This window comes from Nicotiana tabacum, chromosome 7 (assembly GCF_000715075.1).
Source record: "Nicotiana tabacum cultivar K326 chromosome 7, ASM71507v2, whole genome shotgun sequence".
Taxonomy (NCBI): domain Eukaryota; kingdom Viridiplantae; phylum Streptophyta; class Magnoliopsida; order Solanales; family Solanaceae; genus Nicotiana; species Nicotiana tabacum.
This window is the reverse complement of record NC_134086.1, coordinates 139,254,220-139,279,479: the sequence shown is the minus strand read 5'-3', so window position 1 is coordinate 139,279,479 and position 25,260 is coordinate 139,254,220. Positions and strand designations below refer to the sequence as shown.

Sequence of the window (25,260 nt, the reverse complement as noted above, 5' to 3'; positions counted from 1 at the left end):
CTATGTGGAAGCAACCACGAACCCTTGCATTAGGGTAGGCTGTCTACATCACACCCCTAGGGGTGCAGCCCTTTCTGGGACAATGCGAGAAGTTTTGTGCATCGGGCTACCCTTAGTATGAAAGGTCAACTTTTTTCCTCTTTTGCACTAACTATATGGCATTCTAAATCTACTAGCCCGAGTAATTCAGATTCATGTTGGATAGTCACACTACGGAGATAAAGGTACTTTCTAATGAGAACTCAAATTCTCGAGTTTGAAATTAAGACCTCTGATTAAGGCAGTAAAAATTCCAACCACCGCACTACATTCCTTTGATGGTATAGGGTATATCCCTACCATCGCACCACACTCCTTAATAGTGTAATTTTTATCTAAGAAACAATGTGAAAAGGGCAAATTTTTGGCCGTTTACACAACACGAAAACTCCGCAATGAAAGCATTTTTGTAACTTTCATTATCTATTCAGTGGTTCACGTATATCATAAATATATGGATCACAATTTTCCACATGTCACAACTCATACACTTTTCAAACTTGTCCTATTTCCTACAATAGCCAAATATTCAAACAAACAACCCAAAAGTAGAAAAGGAAATATCACTAGCAAGAAATATGGCATCTAGCGATCCGTATAATTTGGGGTGATTAATAGGAGAAATTCAAAAATAGTCAGATTTACAACTGGTCGTTCAAAAATAGTCCAGTTTTAAAAGTAATCGAAATTTAGTCATTTTTATGTAAAGATAAATCTGAGCGAAAATACTGTTCAAAACCCGAAAAATACACCATTATATTATGCTGGAGTTCCAGCATAAGTATACTTGAACTCCAGCATATTATACTGGAGTTCCAAGATAAGGATGCTGGAACTCCATCATAATAAGTACACTAGAACTCTAGCATAATATACTGGAGTTTCAGCAAGTATACCGGTCCAGCATAATATACTGGAGTTTGGAGCACCGATGCTCAAGTCTCCAGTATATTATACCGGAGCTAGCAAAGTATATCGGTCCAGCATAATATGCTGGAGTTCATACACAGGTGCACTGAACTCCAGTATATTATGCTGGACCGGTCTCTGTTGCAGCAAAATAGTGACTATTTTTCATTGACTTGGTAAACGCCGGCTATTTTTGAATGACCAGTTCGAAAACTGACTATACCGTGTTATTCTTACGTGATTAATTTGTTTCTGAATAAAGACCGTCTCAACAAATTCCAAAAGCTCATACAACCAAATATGAAAATGACTTAAAGCAATACCCTAAACTACAAACCAACAAACACAAAATGCATATGCAAATTGGGTTCGTCTCTAATTATTGAGATTCAAAATATGCAAATTGGGTTCGTCTCTAATTATTGAGATTCAAAAACATGTGATTCCTGGCCTAAGACAGGAGATATGACTATGATATATTATCCACAGTACGATATGGTCTCTTTTTATGTAATGTGTGGGTCACATTTTTACAGATTTGCTTATCAACTTTTTCTTAAAATAAGAGAAGGAGATTATCATAAGAAAAAGCGCCCAAAAGTGATAGGAGGGTCGAAATTATTTTATTTGGGGAGTGTCGGCAGGGTAGGTGAAAATACAATGCCCTAGGGATATTCTAATTTTGAAGCGGTATTATCACTTTTTACATGCGATAGAATCTATTTATTTTTTTAGTCGAAAAAGTGTATAAATTTTGTATAATATTTGTATATAATATAATATATATATATATATATACAAAAAATATTTTTTCGTTATTATTTTAAGAACGACTATACATTATCATAAACATATCATCCGGCAGGTGCTACAACAGAGCATTGTAATTGTGCATTTATCTTGAGATTACAATCAGATATATAACACGTGCAGAAGAATAAATTGACAACTTTTTTGGGAACATCTAACAGACAATATGGAGGTCGAAGTAACATGGATGAGCTAGTTAAATATAGATATTTTTTTTGAATTAAAAACGTGATGTATTTAGATTTTAAATAGATGGCACATAGGTTAATTGAATTTCGTATTGGGATCTTGATTAATTAGGATCGGCGGGCGTGTTGGATCCAGATCCATTATTGCTCGCACTTGGTCGAAACCTCTAATCCAATATAACGGAGCGGTTCGAACCCGAACCGTGGTCAGAGCCCGAATCAATCCTATCACCACCACCACCATAATACTCGGAGCTCCTGCCATCCCTTGATGAAGATCCAACCCACCCAAACTCAAACCTAAACCAAAAACCACCATATTGATTATCAGGGCCGAATCCATAAATGGAGCAACGGGGACCAAAGCCCGTGACCCAATGATAACTCCAACTTCCACTCGGGTCTAACCCGCATCCATATTTGAGGTTCCAAACTCCATTTGGACTTTAACTCTCTCCTAATTTACTTGATACTTCTCTTCTAGGAATATTCTGAAAACAATGAATGAGAGATAATAGAAGAAAGAGTTCACTAATAGTAAACAAGCCAACTACATTAATTTTTTTCATTTTCTCTTTTGTCCTTAGGCCACTGAGATGGTAACCACTTATTAGTTGTGAGAATAAAAGTGTGGAAAGTACTCTTAAATCACCTCAAAACATCATTCATTTCCTTGGTATGACCCACATATTTGAATCATGAAAAATTTATTGAGCATTCTCTAGCAAAAAGGTAGCTTTGATTATTATACTGACAACCACTACTTAATTAGTAAAATATGGAGTCGAGAAACTTTCTCCATCCGTGAAATACGGCAGAAATTTTAAGTAGAAGAAATTTAATATAAGTTCCACGTGTAAAAGTTTAAGATAAACTTCGAGTTTCTTTGTTTACGTACAATATATATTATTATCTTAACAAAAGCAAATCCAGATGTAACCAACCAAGACAGGCAAGATATTTCGTTATTCTTAAATCATAACACTAATTTTGAAAAAGACTGAGAACCCGTCAAGGGTTGACCACGATCTTTTGTGACATGCACATAAATTTTACCTGCTTTTTCTATTAGGTTTGGGTTAATTTATCTTAATTGTAGATCCAGATCTAAACTTGGTTTATTTATTGGCTAAGTACTCTTACTATTAACTACGCATTTCCAGTCTCGTGTTTCGAAAATTGGCACCTCGAGAGCATATGTCAGACGTATTTTCTGGCGACTGTTAAGTAGGCTAACAACTCTCTTGTCAATTTATATGATCAGTCCCTCCTCCAAATTGTAATTTATTTTTATTCAAACTTGGAAATGTAAGAGAGTATTAAACTAATTTCTACCCATAGAAAAGGTAAATCTAACTAAAAAGTCATTCCTGCTTTCGCGACATTTTCAATTTTTCGTGGGGTCAGAAAATATTTGAGACAATAATTTAGCCTCCTTCTCCTGCTAATGGACTTTGTAATTTCTGTCCCCCAATGATTGACAAGGAGTTGGAGGAAAATTTCTTGTAGTGGTTCATGGGATGAGCTTGTGAACATTGAGATGGGGTAGCTGAAAGAGTAGTTGATGTAGATGGCAGTAGTAATCTACATCTACTACTACTAGTAGATGACTACCAAGTTAACACAACAACGACCCAGTAAAATTTCACCGGTAGAATTTGGGGAGCACAATATATACACATACCTTATCTCTACCCCCTAGGGAGTAGAGAGGTTGTTTCCAAAAGACTCTCGACTCAAGAAGACACAAAGAGACAATATCAGTACCACACCATATGAACAGCAACAACATCATAAAGACCAGAAAATAGAAGAAACACAAAAGCGATAGCCATAAAAAGACCCGGCACTATGAAAACGAAAGAGTAGTGAGCACAACATTAACCACTAGCAGTCTAAGACAAAAATTCTATCAGACTAGTTTTCCCCTAGGCACGAAGTAGAAATAGACTCAACTATCTTCTAACCTACAACCGTAATACTCGACCTCCACACCTTCCTATCAAGGGCCATGTCCTCAGAAATTTGAAGTCTCACCATGTCCTGCTTGATCACCTCGCCCCAATACTTCTTAGGTCGCCCTCTACCTCTTCTTGTGCCTTCCAAAGCTAGCCGCTCACACCTCCTTACCTGAGCATCTAGGCTTCTCTTTTGTACATGCTCGAACCATCTGAGCCTCGTTTCATCAATGGGAGTCGCGCCCACCTTCTCCTAAATATCATCATTCCTAATCTTATTCATCCTAGTATGCCCCCACATCCACCTCAACATCCTCATTTCGGCTATTTTCATCTTCTAAATATGTGAGTTCTTAACCAACCAATACTCAGCCCCATACATCATGGCCAGTCTAACCACCGCTCTATAAAACTTATCTTTGAGTATCAGTGGCACTCTCTTGTCACACAAGACTCCAGATGTTAACCTCCACTTCATTTACCCCACCCTAATACGGTGTGTGACATCCTCGTCTATCTCCTCACCTCATTGGATAACCGACCCAAGGTACTTGAAACTGCCATTACTTGGGATGACCTATGATTCAAGCCTCACATCCACGCTCGCTTCTCTCAGCTCGGCGCTGAACTTGCACTCCAAGTATTCCGTCTTAGTCCTATTGAGCGTGAAACCCTTAGACTCAAGGGTCTGTCTCCAAACCTTCAGCCTCTCGTTAACACCTCGCGTCTCATCAATCAAAACAATATAATCAACGAATAACATACACCATGGCACCTACCTTTAAATTTGGTGTGTTAGTGCAACCATCGTCAAGGCAAATAAGAACGGGCTGAGTGCAGAACCTTGATGTAACCCCATAACAACCGAAAAATGCTCTGAGTCGCCTCCTACTGTCCTAACCCGAGTCTTATCTCCATCATACATGTCCTTAATCGTCCTAATGTAGGCAACCGACACATATTTTGCCTCTAAGCATCTCCTGAGAACCTCTCTAGGAACCTTGTCATACGCTTTCTCCGGATCAATAAACACCATGTGCAGATCAGTCTTCATCTCCCTGTACTATTTCACCAACCTCCTAATAAGGCGGATAGCTTCTGTAGGGGAACGACCCAACATTAACCCGAACTGATTGTCGGATATAGACATTGTCCTCCTCACTCTCAAATCAACCATCATCTCCCAAACTTTCATGGTATGACTCATTAGTTTGATACTCCTATAGTTGTTATAGCTCTGGGTATCACGTTTGTTCTTATACAATGGGACCACCACACTCCACCTTCACTCATCCGGCATCTTCTTCGTCCTAAAAATAACATTAAACAGTCCATCAGTCACTCCAAGCATGCTCTTCCCACACACCTCCAAAATTCAACCGGGATCTCGTTTGGCCCGGTCGCTCTGCCCCTACTCATCTTACGCACAGCTCTCACAACCTCCTCAACATTACCCAAAGTCCTGGCGACTCTCGGAATGCTCCAATTCACCCAGCACGATATCCCGATCCCCTTCTTCATTCAGAAGATTATAAAAGTAAGCCTGTCATCTCTTTTTAATCTGAGGTTCTCCCATCGATACTCTACCGTCCTAGTCTTTGATGCACCTCACTTGGTCCAAATCCCGAGCCTTCCTCTCTCTCGCCTTGGTCAGCAGAAATAACTTCTTCTCCCCGCCCTTGTCCCCCAGTTCCTCGTATATACGACTGAAAGCCGCATTTTTAGCCTCCGTGACCACCAACTTAGCCTCCTTCCTAGCTACCTTATATCTCTCCATGCACGCTCTCCTCTCCTCCTCACCTGTGCTTCCTACTAACTCCAGGTACGCCATCTTCTTCACTTCCACTTTACCTTGGACCACCTCATTCCACCATCAATCTTCTTTGTGGCCGCCAGAGTAGTCCGTCGAGACCCCTAACACCTCTCTTGCAGCCTCCCTTATACGGTCTGTCGTCGTCGACCACATAATGCTCGCGTCCCCACTGCTCCTCCAGGCCCCCATAACTGATAACCTCCCCTCCAACTGAGCTTTATCCTTAGTCAATGCTTCCTACCTTATTCTCGATCGTCCTCGGACAGACCTTTTCTTCATCTTTAACATAATACCGACGTCCATCACCAAAAACCTATGTTGCGTCGCAAGGATCTCAGTCGGATAACCTTGCAATCCTTGTACAACCCTCTGTCACACCTCCTGAGGAGGATATTGTCAATCTGAGTGTTCGCCACCGCATTTTGAAAAGAAACCAAATGTTCCCCCCCTTTCGAAAAGCTGGAGTTCGCAATCACCAACTCAAAAGCCTTAGCAAAATCCAACAGCGAAGTACCTCCTCCATTCCTCTCCCCAAAATCGAAGCCGCCATGCACCTCGCCATAACCACATGCGGTCGACCCAATATGACCATTGAAATCCCCTCATATAAATAGCCTCTCAGCAGGCGAGACGCACAATCTCATCTAACCCCTCCCAAAAGCGCCTTTTAACCTCCTCATCCAGGCATGCATGCGGCGCAAAAGCACTAAAGACGTTTAGGGAGCACTCTCCAACCACCAACTTAATAGCCACTTAATCTATCATTCACCCATCTAACCTCAACTAAAGACTCTCTAAGATCCCTAACCACCAAGATACCCACTTCATTCCTACCCTTCCGAACTCCAGAGTACATCCGCATCCCTAGCCTTCGATCCTACCCACCTAGTCTCCTGGACATACGCTATATTGACCCTCCTCTTTTGGAGGATCTTCTCCAACTCTATAGACTTACCCATTAATGTTCCTATGTTCCGTGACTCAATTCTCAACCTATAGGCTACCTTGTTCCCCTTACCTCCCATGCCTCCCGACCCACCACCCGCCCTCTGCCCCCCGAGGACATGACCTTACTCTACCATCCCAGACCACAACTACTATACCTACGACAGACTAAGGAAAGTTTCTAACACACACTAGGCAACATACCAAACTAGAAGAAGACAATTGTAACTACATGCACGCTAATATGGTGATTAAACTAATGCGAACTAAAATGGCAATAATCTAACTAACACAAAGAAAAAACAAGAAAATGGTGCGATTAGAACCTGAGAATTGTCTTGGTGTACACGATGGTGTTGTAACACCTGGCACGTTCACGTCCAACTCTCATCGCCCCTTGCTGACACTCGCCCGGGTTGTTCTCGGTTTGCACACGCACGCCTTGCTCGTCGCCAATAGCCACCGACCCTAACCTGAAATACACACAAAATTCCACGGACCCAAAAAGAGGGGGGTTGTCATCGCCACCACTGGTGAAGCCCCAACAATAGCAAAGAAGCGAAAAGAAAGAGGAAACAAAGAGAGAGGAAACAGAGAGAAAAAGAGAAGAGAAAAGTTGTGTGTGTGGGGGGGGGGGTTACATGCAATTAAGAATGAAGAAGAAAAGAAAGGGGGAAAAGGGGGCCAATGGTGTTGTCATTGCCAGAAAATAGGTGGTCGACGGTCACCAGAACCGGAAGTGTTGCCCTGCAAGGTTCGGGAGTGGGGAAAGAGGGGAAAAGAGGGAGAGAGAGGGGGGAAGGGACGCGAGAGAGATGAGGGAGAGGGGGAGGGACTAATTAACCTGATGGGTGGTCACCGGCGTGGGGGTGGTCGTCGGCTGGTTGTACGGTGACCGATGGGGCTGGGTTGGGTGAGAGATAGCGTAGAAAGAGAGACGAGGGAGGGGGATGGGGGCGACAGAGAAGAGGGCGTAGAGGCAATAGAGGTTGGGGGGGCTTACAGCCGGTAGGGGCGGTCGCCGGCCGGAGGCTTGTGGCTGTTGGGGCTTGTGACCATTGGGGCTGGGAGCTTATGACTACCAAGTTAGAATAAACGTTTTCCGAAGTACTAGAGAAAAGAGGAAATATAATTGCCTAATTGGAGGCTGTTTTGGATTACCAAACTATTTCTTAGATGTTACAACATGACACCAATATCTGGAGTTCACTGCATTTAGGAGATTGGACTTATTTCTTTTCCATAGATATTTAGAATAAGTGCTACACTAAAGCTCAATCAGAATCTAATGATAGAGATGCAAATGAAATGTGTTTGATTTATCTGTCTCATGAATACTTGTTATTCTACAATATAAGAATTAAACACTATAAGTTGCCTTGGCACCAAAAGCAAAGGCTAAGATACATATATATGATCTTTCTGGAATAACTTATCTTGAGAGGGTGTATATAACTTCAATTGTCAAGATCATGGAAAGTTGGGTTAACTTCAAGTTGAGCTGCAAATTTCTCAAGGATATCCTTCAGGAAAACCAAGATTTCATCCTTATCTGATGCTGCATCGGTCTTTCCATTTTCTATATCACCTAATACAATGTCGTATAGAAGAATCACCACTTCATCATTCTTCAGAGGTGGCAAGCCCAATGATGCTCCATTTTTCTCGAGATAACACCGAATGGCATCTTTGTTACTTAGACTATCCTTCTCATCCTGCTTTTCCTGCATTATCTTCTCTACTGTCTCACTTAGTTGCTTTTCATCAGCCAAAACCTGAATCACATGACCAGTTGAGAAGATTAGAACAAACAGGCGGAAAGTTAGACAGATCCACTGGGATTACGGAAATACTCCAATTGAAAAGTCTGTGCCACTGGTAGTGCCCACTATTCAACCAAGCTGCTGAGAAATCCTGCTTAGCTCAGAAACTACAATTACTGCTTTTGTACATGTTTTTCTGTCCACGTTGACTTTTATAGAGACATGTAATTGTTGGAAAATTCAAACTTCTGCAAGATAGTATTCCATCCGTTTCAAAAAGAATGAAGAGATTTGGAATACAAGTATCAAACTGTTTAATTTTTACTCTCAATTCAGACATCAATTTCTTAATCTTATTCAAAATAAAATTTACATAATCAGAAAATAGATAAGAGGAACTTTAAGTTACAGCTTTTTATAATTAAAAATATATAAAATTGTAGTATATAGTCAAAGAAAATTCTGTTTGACTCACAAATGAAATAGTACTAGTGTCATATAAAGAGGAATGGAGGGAGTACTTTTTCTGTAGTTCTTCATCTGTTCTATAGTCTCGAAAATTGAGAAATCCAGACATAGATAGATTTGATGAAAGATTAACTTGACCACTGAAAATCAAATATGGGGAAAGAATTAAGAGTCATGGGTAAAGTTCAAATTAAAAGTCTAAACATACTTCTGTTTGAGGTTCACCCACAAGGCCACAAGGCTTAAATCCTTATAATGTATGTCTATTTTTTTTTTCTATTTGATAAGGATTCTTATGTCAAAATTTACGTTGGAAGTACATACCTTCATCCCAGTCACCAAGCTGTTCGAATATTAAAAATGCTAAAATGAGGAAGAAATATAAAGGAGATATGAAGTGCCATGTTAACAAAATGTGCATGGATCACAGTGAGTGCAACCTATGAGTTGTTTCCTTCAACACAGATCGAAGTACATAAAACTGGGGAAGTAGCTACCTTTCTTAATTTGGAACCATTATTGATCTTGATTTTCTGCACTACAACCACAGGGTTCTTAGCAAGAGCATCTGCCAGCTCCTGAAGCACAGGCTGAAGTAAATGTGCAAATTGGGCTTGCCCCAGTTCGTCCTCTCCTTCAGCTCCATGCCTCTTTAAAATGTCACTTAGTATAGGAAACTCTGCTCAATACCAAAGCTAGGACTTAGCACAGAAATAAACTGTCGATAATATTTGATTGAACTGCAAGCTACGACCAAGATTATAGATTCTGAATTAGAAAAACAATACAAGAAATGGTCCACTATACGATGATTCTGATAAACAAGACAATCATGAGGTAATCATAAGAGAATGTCCAGTGTAAGATGTGTGTGTGTATCATGAGATGATCATAATAAATTGTCCAGTAGAAAATCTATCTACTGTCTATCTATTTACTGCCTCAAGGTTCGTGTCAATCCTGTAGCCAAATTGGCCAACCAACAACACTTAGAGCTTCATCTTGACGAGACAAATACAGCATTCCAAATCGCACTCAGTTTCACTGTCAAATGTGCTGTTACTGCCACTAGCAGACACATAATTCCACATGCCAAAGCTTGTCTCTGTCACTACAACGTGTGAGCCACGTTAGCGACATAATAACTCTGTCAGATCGCCAACAAAAACGTAGGCTAGCCAGTGTGTCCAGTTCAGTCAGTCTACTTCCATGTGTCATTCTATCACAGAGATACATCCAGTCAACAAGTCAGTCTTCACGTCAACATTATTATGTTAGTAATATTTTCCAGTAAGTCCTTAGGGTTTTTCAGCAATCAGATCTATTTATCTAGTTAAAATCTCCAAATTCCACACCTAAACACCAATCAAGAGCGAGAACTCCGTATTTCTAAAGTTGCTAGTGTGCAGATGCTGTGGAGCTCTGGCTCATAGTTGAGGTTATATTTTATAATGATCACCACTATATTAAGAATACGACATTCAAGAAGCCAAATAGAAGAGAAAGTTAATGCCCATTTGTGCAGTAGAACGGAAATTGAAAATTGCTATTAAATGCAGACCTGCTAGAGAACATGGAGCGCAACAAAGACATAACATAGCATTCAGTGGTACACTGGTACTACAGGCAATTGGTGTATTTGTGAAACTCAACCAGGGGATTCTGGGATGTCCACATGTACAGCGTGTTGAAAGAGAAAGAAAGCGGTTAAAGTCATGTCGTTCATCAAAAACAATGAAGAGTGGAAGTAACAAAGTGAAAGACTCTTTATGATTCCATGTCTTTTATCCATTCGACTATATTTTACCTGGCTGAAGAATCAGATTCTCGTTGAGTCTATCGTATCAAATTTTGGAGGATATCTATGTATATTTATTCTGTTTCCTCACAGCTAGCGTTGAACCCTGAGCTTCTTAATGTGAAGCCCTTTGTCCCGGCCTCCCAGCTGGCTAATAGAGGAATTTCTACGGCAAGGATTGAGAAGGATGAGGCCATTCTTAAGGAACCAACTTAGGTGTATCATGTCTGGTAAAATGAACATGACAGGGAGACATGCTGGGATCTACCGAACCTCAGTCTTGCAATGCTAATGTAGCCCAAAACGCACAATCCGGGATCAGACCATTCTGGTTTCTGGTACAGATTATGAGCTTTTGAACTTTAAGAGAGTAAAAAGAGTTTCCAACTACCTCTACTGCACGTACTGGTAACTAAATTACGTGCCTTAGTCGCTCATCAACTCTGCACCCTATAATGTCAAAGCGTTTACCTTCCATAAAAATAAAAAAGTTAAGGAGCACAAAGTCAAAGTGTAAATGTTAAGGGGTATCTGCTGCATTTTCTCCTAACAAATAATATTTGCAGAATTTTGCAAATGCAGAGAGGAAATAATATCAAATGATGTTACATAAGAAAAAAAAGGTTTTTGAGTAAAGCTTCATCATTTAAACACATTTAAAAGTATCCAGCGATGCAACAGAAAAACCAGCGTTTTGGTGCTCTTTATTCGGGAGAAGGGAAGGCTGGGAGCAAACCTGAAAGAGGAGGAATTCCCATTTCAACACCCATATGAATGAGAGCATCCCGTATTTGATTTCTTCTGATCTTTCCTCTATCTTCTGTGTCTAAATCAGTGAAAAGATTCTCAGCCAACATGGCAAAGTCGTCTTCATCTTCCAAAAACATACAAAGAGTTTTCCCATCCAAAATTGCAATGACTATAGGATCATCTGAACGTGCAAATACGAAATCAGTATGCTTTTCGTTTCATCTAATGAAACCGGTTCCCCGATCGAATGAACAGAAAGTCAAGCATTGCACTTAAATATCTAAACCAGCATAGAAGCAAACAAAAGACACCTATAGCATACACAGCCAATTTGAAACAACATGAAGTTCATGTAGTCATGGTTTGAGTATGTCTATTGTCCATCTTGCAATTGCAAGGCCATTAAATACATCATCTGCTTTTTCAAACTGCAACATTTAGTTCAATAACCGAAGTACTTAGTTCTTTTAACAGCTAATTGACTTACAGTCTCCAAAGACAGCAGCTTTATAAAAGTTCAAATACTTGAAAGTTTAGCTTATCTTTCATTCAGAGTTTAGGTAGTCCTAGCGCAAAGGAATGCACCAAAAACCAATTTCTAGAACATGTTTGCAAGACATGCCATCAATCTGTCTCAAGTAGTATTTGGAATATTGAAGCGAGAGTGTAACAAATTAGTCATTCTTACAGAAGCATCAATTATATTAGGATGCATCACACTGGAAGCTAGCTTGTAGCAGTGGGAGGCTGTTACTGCAAAAGAGTTGTGAAGTGAATGTTTTTAAAAGCATCTCCTAAACCTTCAAGTAACAAAATAACAACAGCACCATTTCCCTCATAATTATTAACTGGGGGCTTCAGTGAGACCATCAGCTCACCAATTCCGTATGTGAGAGAACTGAGAGCATTGAATCCTGTTTACAGCTTTTGTGCAGTATAAGAAACTGCAATTTTGAAAATGCCAAATGCATAACAAGTTCGAGAAGGTGAAAATGTAGCTTTTAAATTTTCATCACAACATGTAGATCACTATACCAGACATCAGTTATATTGATATAGCATTACCTATCAAAAAGACCTTTTTTAGATATGTCCATGAGGCAACCGTTCCAATTTTTTATTTTTTTTGATAAGTAAGAATTCTTAGATATTATTTGCTATGTGAAAGAATTAGTTTTTAATCTTACTGAGTTAAGGAAATTTATCAGCTTAAATAGATCAAGGAATTATTAGAGCAAAGATGACTAGTTCAAAATTTTCTCTTCAGTGTTCTAATTTATATCAATTACCAATAATTTCATGCTAGAATAATATATTAGTAAATACGTTAAACTAATACGTACGGCACAAATATTAGTACTTCTGAACAAGTCAAAACACTTACCTTGGAGTTCGTCTGCAATGGCAGCGACGTAATTTCGGAGAATGATCGAGGCATTTTCACGATCGAGCTGTTCACGGCGGAAATTAAGGTCATCGGCGACGCTGAGGCGTTTGAGAGCGGCGGACTTGAGAGTATCCGGCAATGAGAAGCCGAAGAGCGACTCTGAGACTTTGGATTCAGCGAAATCGAGAAGCTGAGCTCCGGTGACTGAGCTGCCGTCCGATGACGGTAACGATAGGCTGACGGCTCTCAGCTGTGATCCGTCCAAAACCGTTAATCCTCCGTCGGACATTTTGCTTTAGATGAGAAAGTACTTTGAGAAGTCTTGAATTGGCGGAGAGTAAAAGAAAAGAAAACACGTCAAGTAACGCACCTTTGTTTGAAAATTGAGGAAAAGGTAGTCTATTTATTTCCTTTTAATTGACTTTGAACGCTTTTCCTTATTTTTTGTTTCAACGGTTTTCTGCATACGTCTTAGTTTTGGCACAAAATCAACATTTTCTTTTAAACGGGTCTTATGCATTCAATATTTATGTTAAACTTATAAATATATTCTTGTTATAAAACAATAAAAGAAGAAGAAGAATATTGTAGAGAAAGAGAGAGTAATTCTTATTGAATTTTAGGATAAATTACAATAGAATAGAACTCTCTATTTATAGGGAAAATGTGACTTAGCCACCAAGTAACAAACCCTAAAATCTCTCTAAAATATAGGCATTCACCATAAATAAAATACTATTTATAACACTCCCCTTGAATGTCTATTCAACAGATAATGTGTCTCGTTAAAACTTTAACTAAAATTAAACCCAGTGGAAAAAAAATCTAGTGAAGGAAAAAGCGTACACATGTTTAGATTGGTTGCCTCGTTAAAAACCTTGCAATGAAAACCCAGTGGGACAAAACCTTGTAAGAAAAAAAGAGTACAACGCGTATTAACTCCCCTGATGAGAGCATCAATTCACATCTTTAAGTTTTTGCATTCTAATCTTGTGCACCATCTTCTTGAAGGTTGACGTCGGCAGAGATTTGGTGAATAAAATAGCCATATTAACTGCAATGAATATGTTGAACCTTGAAAATCCTCGCTATCACATTATCATGCTTGTCACACCTCCTTTTTCCGCCCCCGCGAGGGTACAAGGAGTTTTTCCAATTAAAGGACAATCGAAACGGGATTTGTTTATTTATTTCAGAGTCGCCACTTGGGAGATTTAGGGTGTCCCAAGTCACCAATTTAATCCCGAATCGAGGAAAAGAATGACTCTGTATTACAGTCCGCGAACCAGAAATCCGGATAAGGAATTCTGTTAACCCGGGAGAAGGTGTTAGGCATTCCCGAATTCCGTGGTTCTAGCACGGTCGCTCAACTGTTATATTTGGCTTATTTTATCTGATTTTTAACAATTGAAAGCTTATATGCGAATTTTAACTCTTAACTGCTTTTATTATTTTTATTTTAAAAAATGTGAACATCGTTTAAAACATGTCTTTGGATTGCGCCACATGAAATGCACCCGTAATCCGGAACACATTTTATTCAATGTTTTGGGACTTGGATTTGGGTTACATGAAATGCACACCCGAATTTAAGGATGGTAAAATTATTAACACGCGCCTAAAAGAGCTTATCGCATTATTATTTTAGAAGAGACCGTGAAACTCGTTAAACGGTCTATCCTGAAATCTAAGTATTTTATAAAAACAATTATTGAGGGCCCCACGAATTGCGACTTATTTTTGGCGAGGCACATCTTATTTATTTTAAGGATATCCTAAAGTGACTACATTTCTATTAAAGTTGGTCTCTAAAATAAAAGAAAATAATCCTAGTTAATTACATGCTAAAGACGTAACATATTAATTGCTAGATTATGACCAATGTTATTGGAAGAGAAGATTACTAAAATTGAAATTATAAATAAAATATGACATCGACAAATAACATATTCAAAAGAAACTAACTAACCTATAGCTAGATTAAACTCGCATTGTTAGACGAATTGATTCATTGGGACTAAATGCTTTTCAACTATTTGAAACTAAACCCACCTTAATTACTGGTGCTTACAAAAGTTTGTTGAAGCTAACTCGTTAATTTGGATAACCTATCAGATTAAGGTTCTTATCCTTTCTACATTGAATCGTGCTTTGGATACGTCAAGCCTACAAATTCTACAAAATTAATGGCCTTTTATTTCTGCCTAAAACCAGCAGAACTAAACATATTCAAACACTTACCCCTTCAAACCAAACAAATCCCCCTTTTAAACAAACGAGCTGTCTGAACCAAACCTTAATACCTAATTCACACAATTAGTCCGATTTTATACCTTAACTACGTTTATCGGCAGGTTCATGATTAACTTGTTATTTCAGATCGATACTGCTCCAATTAGGATTACCTAAACTTGTTTAATTCCAACAACTCAATATACTTATTTCGAAATGAAATAGCATTCTAATTAACATACACTGGAGAACTATTAATAGTTTACAAATTACAGTTTATAATTAAAGCAAACTATTCTAGCCGAATATAAATTCCATCGTCCATATTCTTAATTTGAATTACAAAGATAGATTGTACATCTGCCTATCATGTGACTATTAGACATGCAAATATAATTTAACTACTTGACTACTTAGAACATTTCTTTTCACTATAACAGCCGCGTCACAATGATTCGAAAATGTACATGGTAGTAGAAACAGAAAAAGAAAGTGAAAATCAGCAGACCAGTAGCTATCAACAGTGACAATCAGCACCAGGCAGTATAACAACAATCAGTTAAACCCAGCTCAAACCAAGCTGAAAACCCCAGCAATACCAAAATGAAATACAAACAGATCCAAGGAAACAAGAGTTTCGGATTTTCAAATACTTCAAGAAAAACAGTCCGACAGCTCTTAGTGCAAAAATTCCAACTCAACACTCTAACTCTTAATGTAAAAGTTTTGATTCTTACTTTCTAATTTTTTTTTTCTCTCTCTCTTTTCCAGTATCTTTTTTTTTCAGATTTTTAGTCCAGTTTTCTCTTTCCCCTCAAATTTTCTCTATTTTTGCTCTCCGATTTCTGTCCAGATTCCCCCTCTTTATACAAGTCTGCCCCCCTTTTTAAAACTCAGTGCTCGACCCCTTTTCTCTTTTTCAAATCTGAATTTTTTCTAAAATCTGATTTTTTGACTTTAAGTTCCACTAAGAAAGTTTTTCCTTATTAAAAGCCCCCCCATTTTCTTTTGTTCCCCGGTATTCTTTAAACAAATATATTAGTGAACCCTACCATTAGTTGTCTATTATCTTTACACAAACCCACTTAGGAATGTCTCAAATCAGTCCACTAACAGGTTTAAATATTCAGCAGCTCTTAAACAAGTATTCATGTAGTTTGTTTTCCCCAAACTAACCCTTAAACTACCCCCTATAAACTCTCAATAATACTGACCCTAATACAAAAATCAGAATCCAACCCAAAACAGATTTTACAATCTGTTCAAACTTAATTATCAACACTAGTTTCTGATTGAACAGCTATAACCAAATCAGATCGAGTAGCATCAGAATAGGGATCAATGAATCAGGAAATAACCATATTGAATTAACTAGAATAACAATTGGCATATATACAGGGAATAAACTAACACAAATCCTAAATACAGAACATTGTAAATACATTGAACGGAAATATATGCAGCAAGATGATGACTAATTAAGAGAAAAAGGATCAAACACCACACACATGAGACCACTCGGACACTAATATCAACAGGATGCCAAGTGACTCAAATTATATGAACGACCTATTCAATTAATTGATTACATATTACAATTGACACTTAAACAAATCAGTAACAAAGCAACTATCAAACAGTGCTATTGACGAACTTATAGACTAATAGGGAATTAATTAAGCGACGCAATTTAGGACTTGATTTCACAATTCATAACACATATAGTTAAGGCGACTATAAATAACAGACAGAATCGGACCAAATAAAAGGTCGTTTGAAAATGAATAGAGTCAATTTGACTAAAAGCAATCAAAATCATCACAGTAAATAAACAGATACGTAAATAATGAAAACAAACACGAAGGAAAGAAAGAAAATACCTCATAATAACAGAATTATACGGACCCAATCTTCGAAACTCTGATTCAGGCACTTTGAAATCAAACAAACCTTAGTCGAAGTATTCTCAACTGAAAATACTTCGATTAAGGTCGATTAGACCCCAACCTTCTATTCAATTTGGGCAGATTCCAAGATTTGGGATTTTAGGGTTCTTGAGGGTATGATTTAGGGCTCAGCCACTTCTAGTCAGATTTGAACCAAACCAAGTTTGGTTTGGTTACGAGTGAGGTTAGGAGAGTGATTGGTGTGAGTTTGGGGTACATTGGGGTAGGTTTAGGTCATGCTCGAATCTTCGATTGAAGATTCGAGACGCTGTAGGGTGATTCGAGGTGAACAACCAACAGATCTATAACGAGGGTGGTTAGGGGGTGCTGTGGTGTTAATTAGGGACTGGTTGGTTTGGATCTGAGTTTGGCTCAAATCTTCAAATGAAGATTCGAGAAACTCCAGGAAGATTCGAGCTAAGTGGTTACCAGATTTGGATAGAGGGTGGTCAGGTGGTCTTAGGGTGTTGGTTTGGTGACCGACAGCGTAGTTGCCGCCGGGTTTCAGGCGAGGGGGAGCTAGGGCGGCTAGGGTTTTGGGGGCATCGTCTTAGGGACGATGATGAACAGGAAAACAAAAGGGGTTTGGTTAGGGGGCTGGGGTGAGGGATTGAATTTATATAGGGGTGGGGTGGATGGATCCTGGCCGTTGGATCAATTGAGATCAATGGCCTGGATTAATTCATTTAAATAAACGGTGTCATTTGGTCTCTTTGAGAGACCGGGTTCACCGGGTAAAAGTGGACCGAGTTGTGGGATCGGGTTTGGTCAAAGCTCTGGGGGCCATTGGATCAGAAACAACGAACGACCCCGATCAAATTTAACCATACAACGTCGTATGGTTTATTATTGAAGTTAACTGACCGGGCACCATCAAACGGCGTAGTATTTGCCCTATACTACGTCGTTTGATGGTCTTTGGGTTGACAGACCTGGGCCGGGTAAATGCTTTATTTTGGGCCTGATGTTTTTTTTTTCAATTAAAATGGCCCAGTCCAATTTTCTTCCTATTTTTGTTCTTTTCTTCATTTTCACTAATTAATAAAATCAATTAAAAATTAATTAAAATGCTCAAATATTCCTAATAAGTATTATCACATAATATTAAACACTAATTAGAAGTAATCTCACACAATTAGACATTAAACGCCGAAGAAATTATATAAAAATATAAAAAATCCTAAATGTATTTTTGTATATATTTGTTATTATTATTTTTATATAAGCCCATGATTTCTAAAACGCCACATTAACTCCGAGCTGCATATGCACCTACATTACTATTTTTTGTATTTTTCCCTATTTAAAATAAAATAATCATGCACAAATAAAATGCCACGAAAAATTCAAAATTGCATACAAAGAAAAAAAATTATTTGTGATTTCTTTTGGAGTAGTTCTTGTGAGGCAAAAGTCACGTGCTCACAATGCTTATAGTTATAGTAAAAGACATATGTGCGCAAATAGCACTTAGGATATGGTACTTCAGGACCAAGAATTGTATATGCTTCAAGCGATTTAAATCCTTTAAGGATTGTCATATAAGTTAAGTCATATAATAGACTTTAGTTAGATGCATATCAAGTTTTCATGTCATACTAGACAAATAAGATATCGAAAATTGATTGCACATGCCATTGATTTTATACTTTCAAGTATTTGAACTACACGTTCAAAACTGCATGGCTTTCATATGAAACCAATTCTATTCGAAATTGTTTCTCCAGACTTAAGATCCTCATATATATTTAGCGCTATCATAGATGTCGTCGACAAATATTTTATATCGGTTCCAACCTCCTTATTTTCATCTAAACATAACATAGAGATCTCTTCATTCATATATTCAGGTACCTGAATCTCTCCTGAGATTTTATGAAGTGTTATGCCATGTGATCTTCTTGATCATTTGCTCATATTCTTTATCAAGAATTTTATTTGAACCGATTTGTCTATACGTTTTAAACGTATCATAGACTTATTCTAATAGGAGCATTTGTAGTGAGAATACAGTTACTTTCTCTAGGTTAGCAAATGCGTCTGGAATGCTTTGCAATATATTGCAGATGAATTATCTTTTTATGAACTTCAAGTTCATATTATTTTATTCGAGGATCTAGATGTACACATGATAATTCATTCCATGTAACTTTTTCTCAACTGTTTATCGTGTCTCCCTCTCGTGTTAGAAAAACTAACTTGTTTCCTCAACGTTGAGAACTTATCTTTGTGCGTTATGGTGCTAATCAAAATATACACCGCACATCAATAATAATAAAATAAAATTATTTGGTTCCTAACCCTGAACCACTTGTGAGGGGAGAATGTAATATACTTTCGTTTATAATCTATATCGAACTGATATAGATATATTTGTTCTCATAAGCAACAATTTAGTTATTAAGTAGAGGCACTCAATAAATTATCTTGCTAAATCAACTGTGATGTAAACCAACTTATCAAGATGAACTGTCTTGAATAGAAATCTGGAAATTATGCTCGAAATTAAATTATTGAGCAAGTTACCTCGTAAACACCGGCCAGGTTGCGGGTTAATAATAATCGCACATATAACCATCTCATAGATGCATCTTATGTAGCATACATGGCAGGTGAATGAGCTTATATTCACCTTTGATATTTCCAGCATTCATGAGATTCAATCCCAATTTTAATTGGTCTATTTATTCGTAAAGAACTTTCTAGTTCTTTAATATTTACCCATGTGAATTCTCTTTTATTTTTGCACATCATATTTAAACTGATATGGCTAAATTGGTTATGCCACCTGGATGAATTCAATATTGATAACCTTCAGGTTTATACCATGACGTGTGCAATTATCAATAAAATTCAAGTTTATTATTATATGGGTTTTTATATTAATAAACTTCTATTTTATTGTTGCATACTTTTATTTAAGTAGTACAAACTGAAGAATAAAACGAGTAATTTTTTACATACATATTACCCCGCTACATATTTATCAACATCCATATGGTGAATATCTCTTTCAAGAAGAAAATTATACCATTATGGTCATGGTCAAAATCATTATAGGAAAGTTATGTTGCTTCTATTACTTTTGCCTTGTAATAATTACATTGCCATAATATTTTGGCATAATCACAATAGGTACGTGATCAATGATAATTCATGCCATAATAATGAAATTATTTTCTTATTTCATCTCAAACCTCCTTCTAGAGGTGAGTGTGGTATATTCACTACCACTAGCACGTTCATATTCTTCCAAGAATGAATATGTGTTCATAAATCAGATGTTATCACATTCACATCATGAATGGACTATAATCATCTACATGTGCTCTATAAAATCTCATGTCAAATCGATGACAAATATTACTTTCACATAGTGACAGATTATTTTGAGAATCCTTATTATTCTCATTACCAGAATAGACGATTATAATTTCGTCTATTACCACGTCCACATCCATTAATACCTTCACGGTAATAATTTTGTCTTCTTTCAGACTTATCATATACTGCTATCATATTCTCTTAAGGGAATGAGAATGAAGAAAATTCAATTGGACGGATTTTCACTTCTTTGCCCACAATCATACATGAATTTGATCATGACAAGGCATAGAAATTTTACCACTTTGGGTGGTTATAATTTCTTTCAAACTCCATTAGAGTTGTAATCAAAATTTATTGTTTTTGCTTGTATTTAAAATCAAATTATAGAAATTCAAGAATTTAAAAGAGAATAATAAAGTAAAATACTTACCTTAAATCCAGAATTTAATCATGAAGGAAGTTCATGGAACAATTGACAATCATCATGCTCAATCCCAGGGCTTCTACTCAATTGGTTAGAGTCTCGCGCTGATAATGTGTAATAAAATAATAAAATAAGAAGAACGATATTGCAAAGAAAGAGAGTAATTCTTATTGAATTCTAGGATGAATTACAATGGAATAGAACACTCTATTTATAGGGAAAATGTGACTTAGTCACCAAGTAACAAACCCTAAAATCTTTCTAAAATTTAGACATTCACCATAAATAAAATACTATATAACAATTCTTATATAATTGTTTTCACTTAATTATAGTTAATCAGAATATATTTTAATTTTATTAATAAATTTTTTAATTATAATAAAGTTATATAGTTTATTAAGAATACTCGATATAGCTAAGTTTTCTCTACTAAATTAATATCCGAAAAAAATACCCTTTTACCTACTCAATGCTTGTACTGTAGTAAATTTAATTAATTAAATTCAAGCCTCTAAATTATGTCTACCCCATATGGTTATTGTACAATAGCCTCATAATCTCCTTGCAAGCCAAAATCGTAATAGAACAGTTAATTTGGGATGGTGCGAGTGTAATATTGTATCTCATGTTAATTATATGGCTCTAACTTATTTCTACCTCATACAATAGTGTTTATTTTTTGGCCTGAATAAACATGCCCACTTATTATGTGTCACGGGGATAATTATATATAAGATCAAACAAGAAAATCTCTTCATTGTACCTCACAAATACCAAAAGTTCTCAACTTCTTTATAGTTTTAAGTTTGTGATATTACGTGAATAATTTTTTAAGAAAAAGGTTTTGAAAAAGTAATTTTTCGTATTTAATTGGCATTAACTATTCTTGCTTATAGACATTAGTTAATTTTTCTGTAGCTATCTTAACTTTTAAGTTTTGTACGTTATTATCATTCTTATTAATACTCAAACTTTTTTTATGAAAACATTATCTGATTTGTTAAAATGTTATTAATGTTATAAATAGAGTTTTATTTAAGGTGAATATCTATATTTTAGAGAGACTTTAGGGTTTGTTATTTGATGACTAAGTCACTCTTTCCCTATAAATAGAGAGGTCCTATTTCATTGTAATTGATCCCAAAAATCAACAAGAATTCTCCCTCTCTTCTTTTTTATGTAATACTCTCCTTCTTTTATTATTTCATAACACGTTATCAGTACGAGTCTCTAACCAATTGAGTATAAGCTTTGGGATTGAACATAATGATTGTCAATTGTTCCATGAACTTCCTTCATGATTAAACTCTGGATTTAAGGTAAGTATTTTTCTTTATTTTTCTCTTTTAAATTCTTGACATTCTATAATTTGATTTTAAATACAAGTAAAGACGATAAATTTTGATTGTAACTCTAATGGAGTTTGAAAGAAATTATAATCACCCAAAGTGGTAAAATTTCTATGCCTTGCCATGATCAAATTTATGTATGATTGTGGGTAAAGAATTGAAAACTCGTCCCATTGAATTTACTTCATTCCCATTTCCTTAAGAGAATGTGATAGCAATATATGATACGTCTGAAAAAAGACAAAATTATTACCGTGAAGATATCAATGGATGTGAACGTGATAATAGACGAAATTATAATTGTCTCATTGTGGTAATGAGATCAATAAGGATTCTCAAAATAATCCTTCACTTTGTGAATGTAATATTTGTCATTGATTTGACATGTGATTTTGTAAAGCATATATATAGAGGATTATGGTCCATTCATGATGTGAATGTGACACCATGTGATTTATGAATACATTTTCATTCTTGGAAGAATATGAACGTGTTAGCGGTAGTGAATATACCACACTCATCTCTAGAATGAGGTTTGAGATGAAATAAGAAAATAATTTCATAATTATGGTATGGATGGTCATTGATCACGTACCTATTGTGATTAGCCAAAATATTATGGCAATGTGATTATTACATGGCAAACGTAATAGAAGCAACATATCTTGCCTATAATGATTTTGACCATGACCATAATGGTATAACTTTCTCCTTAAAAGAGATATTCACCGTATGGATGTTGATGAATATGTAGTAGTACCAAATTAATTGAGACCTTTGAAAGAGCCAATTATTACTATTTTGGAGGAATAAAATTGATTATCAATAAGATATTGTGTTGTAGTAAGTCTCAAAGAAACTTAATTGAATTTCTAAAGTATTCGCGAAAGCGATTGGTTATATTGAGACTATAAATAAAAGAAAGATTTAATATCTTCTATTACTACAACTTGTAGCGGGATAATATGTTGTGAAAAGTTACCCGGTTTACTCTTCAGTTTGTACTACATAAATAAAAGAATACCACAATAGAGTGGACGTTTATTGATATAAAAACTCATATCATAACAAACTTGAAGTTTATTTATAATTGCACACGTCATGGTGTAAACCTGAAGTTTATCAAAATTGATAATTTATCCAGTTGGCATAATTGATTTAGCCATATTAATTTAAGTATGATATGCAAAAAAAATAAAAGAGAATTCACAAGAGTAAATATTAAAGAACTAGAAAGTTCTTTACGAATTCTCTTACGTTGCTTGTTCTTATTAATTAATAGGCCAACTAAAATTGGGATTGAATCCCATGAATGCTGGAAATATCAAAGGCGAATATGGGCTCATTCAACTGCCATTTATACCACATAAGATGCATCTATGAGATGATTACACATGCGATTATTATTAACCCACAACCTGATATTTGCGAGGTAACTTGCTCAATAATTTAACTTAGAGCATAATTTCCAGATTCCTATTCAATACAGTTCATCTTGATAAGTTGGTTTACATCACAGTTGATTTAGCAAAATAACTTATTGAGTGCCTCCACTTAATAGTTAAATTATTGCTTATGAGAACAAAAGTTATCTATATCAGTATGATATAGGTTATATACGAAAGTATATTACATTCTCCTTTCACAAGTGGTTCGGGGTCATAAACCAAATAATTTCATCTTATTATTATTGATGTGCGGTGTATATTTTGATTTACACCATAACGCACAAAGATGGATTTCCAAAGTTGAGGAAGCAAGTTAGTTTTTCTAACATGAGGGGGAGACATGATAAACAATTGAGAAAAAGTTACGTGGAATGAATTATCATATGTACATCTAGATCCTCGAATAAAACAATATGAACTTGAAGTTCATAAAAAGATAATTCATCTGCAATATATTGCAAAGCATGCTAGACGCATTTGCTGACCCAAAGAAAGTAATTATATTCTCACTGCAAATGCTCCTATTAGAATGAGTCCTAAAAGTACAAAATTTATGGTACGCTTAAAGCGTATAAACAAATCGGTTTCAAATGAAATTTTTGATAAAGAAGAGGTCTAGAAGAGTACATGATATAACATTTCATAAAACCTAAGAGAGGTTCAAGTAGCTAAATGAATGAAAAGGTCTCTATGTTATGTCTTTATGAAAAAATATTAGAACCGATATAAAATGTTCGTCGACGACATCTATTATAGAGCTAAGTATAGATGAGGACCTCAAGTCTATCTAATACAGACACAAAAATATTGGCCAAATAGAAGAGAAACAATTCAAATAGAATTGGTTTCATATGAAAGACATGTAGTTTTGAACATGTAGTTCAAATACTTGAAAGTATAAAGTCAATGTCAGTTTTCGATATCTTATTTGTCTAGCATGACATGAAAACTTGATATACATCTAATTAAAGTCTATTATATGACTTATATGACTTAGCTTATATAACACTTAGAAGGATTTAAATCGCTTGAAGCGTATACAATTCTTGGTCCTGAAGTATCATATTCTAAGTGCTATTTGCGCATATATTGATCTTGCTATAACTATAAGCATGATAACGTGATAGCGAGGATTTTCAAGGTGCAACATATTCATTAGAGTTAATATGGTTATTTTATTCATCAAATCTATACCGACGTCAACCTTTAAGAAACTAGTGCACAAGATTAGAATGCGAAGGCTCAAAGATGTGAATTGATACTCTCGTCAGGGGGAGTTAATACGCGCTGTGCTCTTTTTCCCTTACAAGGTTTTGTTCCACTGGGTTTTCCTTGCAAGGTTTTTAACGAGGCAACCAAAATGCGTATTTCTAAACATGTGCACTCTTTTCATTTTCTAGAAATTTTTTCCACTGAATTTTATTTTAATTAAATTTTTAACGAGGCACATTATCCGTTAAATAGACATTCAAGGGGAGTGTTATAAATAGAGTTTTATTTAAGGTGAATATCTATATTTTAGAGAGATTTTAGGGTTTGTTACTTGGCGGCTAAGTCACTCTTCCCTATAAATAGAGGGTCCTATTCCATTGTAATTGATCCTAAAAATCAATAAGAATTCTCTCTCCCTACTTTTTTTTTGTAATACTCTTCTTCTTTTATTATTTCGTAACAATTAATTAATTTTTAGTAATATATATATA

The 25,260-nt window shown here is 36.2% G+C and overlaps 1 protein-coding gene across 2 annotated transcripts; it reads right to left on the bottom strand.

The window, feature by feature from the left end:
• Positions 1-7,876: 7,876 nt before the first annotated feature.
• LOC107817047 (uncharacterized) lies at positions 7,877-13,322 on the bottom strand. Of its 2 annotated transcripts, none has more exons than XM_016642820.2 (4): positions 12,826-13,322; positions 11,428-11,622; positions 9,391-9,572; positions 7,877-8,437 (listed from the first exon to the last, which is right to left on the bottom strand). In XM_016642820.2, the coding sequence occupies exons 1-4, from the start codon at positions 13,115-13,117 to the stop codon at positions 8,120-8,122; spliced, it is 987 nt and encodes a 328-aa protein (XP_016498306.1). In that variant the 5' UTR covers positions 13,118-13,322; the 3' UTR covers positions 7,877-8,119. The 2 variants fall into 2 exon arrangements, with proteins under 2 accessions (XP_016498306.1, XP_075073820.1); XM_075217719.1 differs by having other exon boundaries at positions 11,428-11,517; positions 12,826-13,217.
• Positions 13,323-25,260: the final 11,938 nt, after the last annotated feature.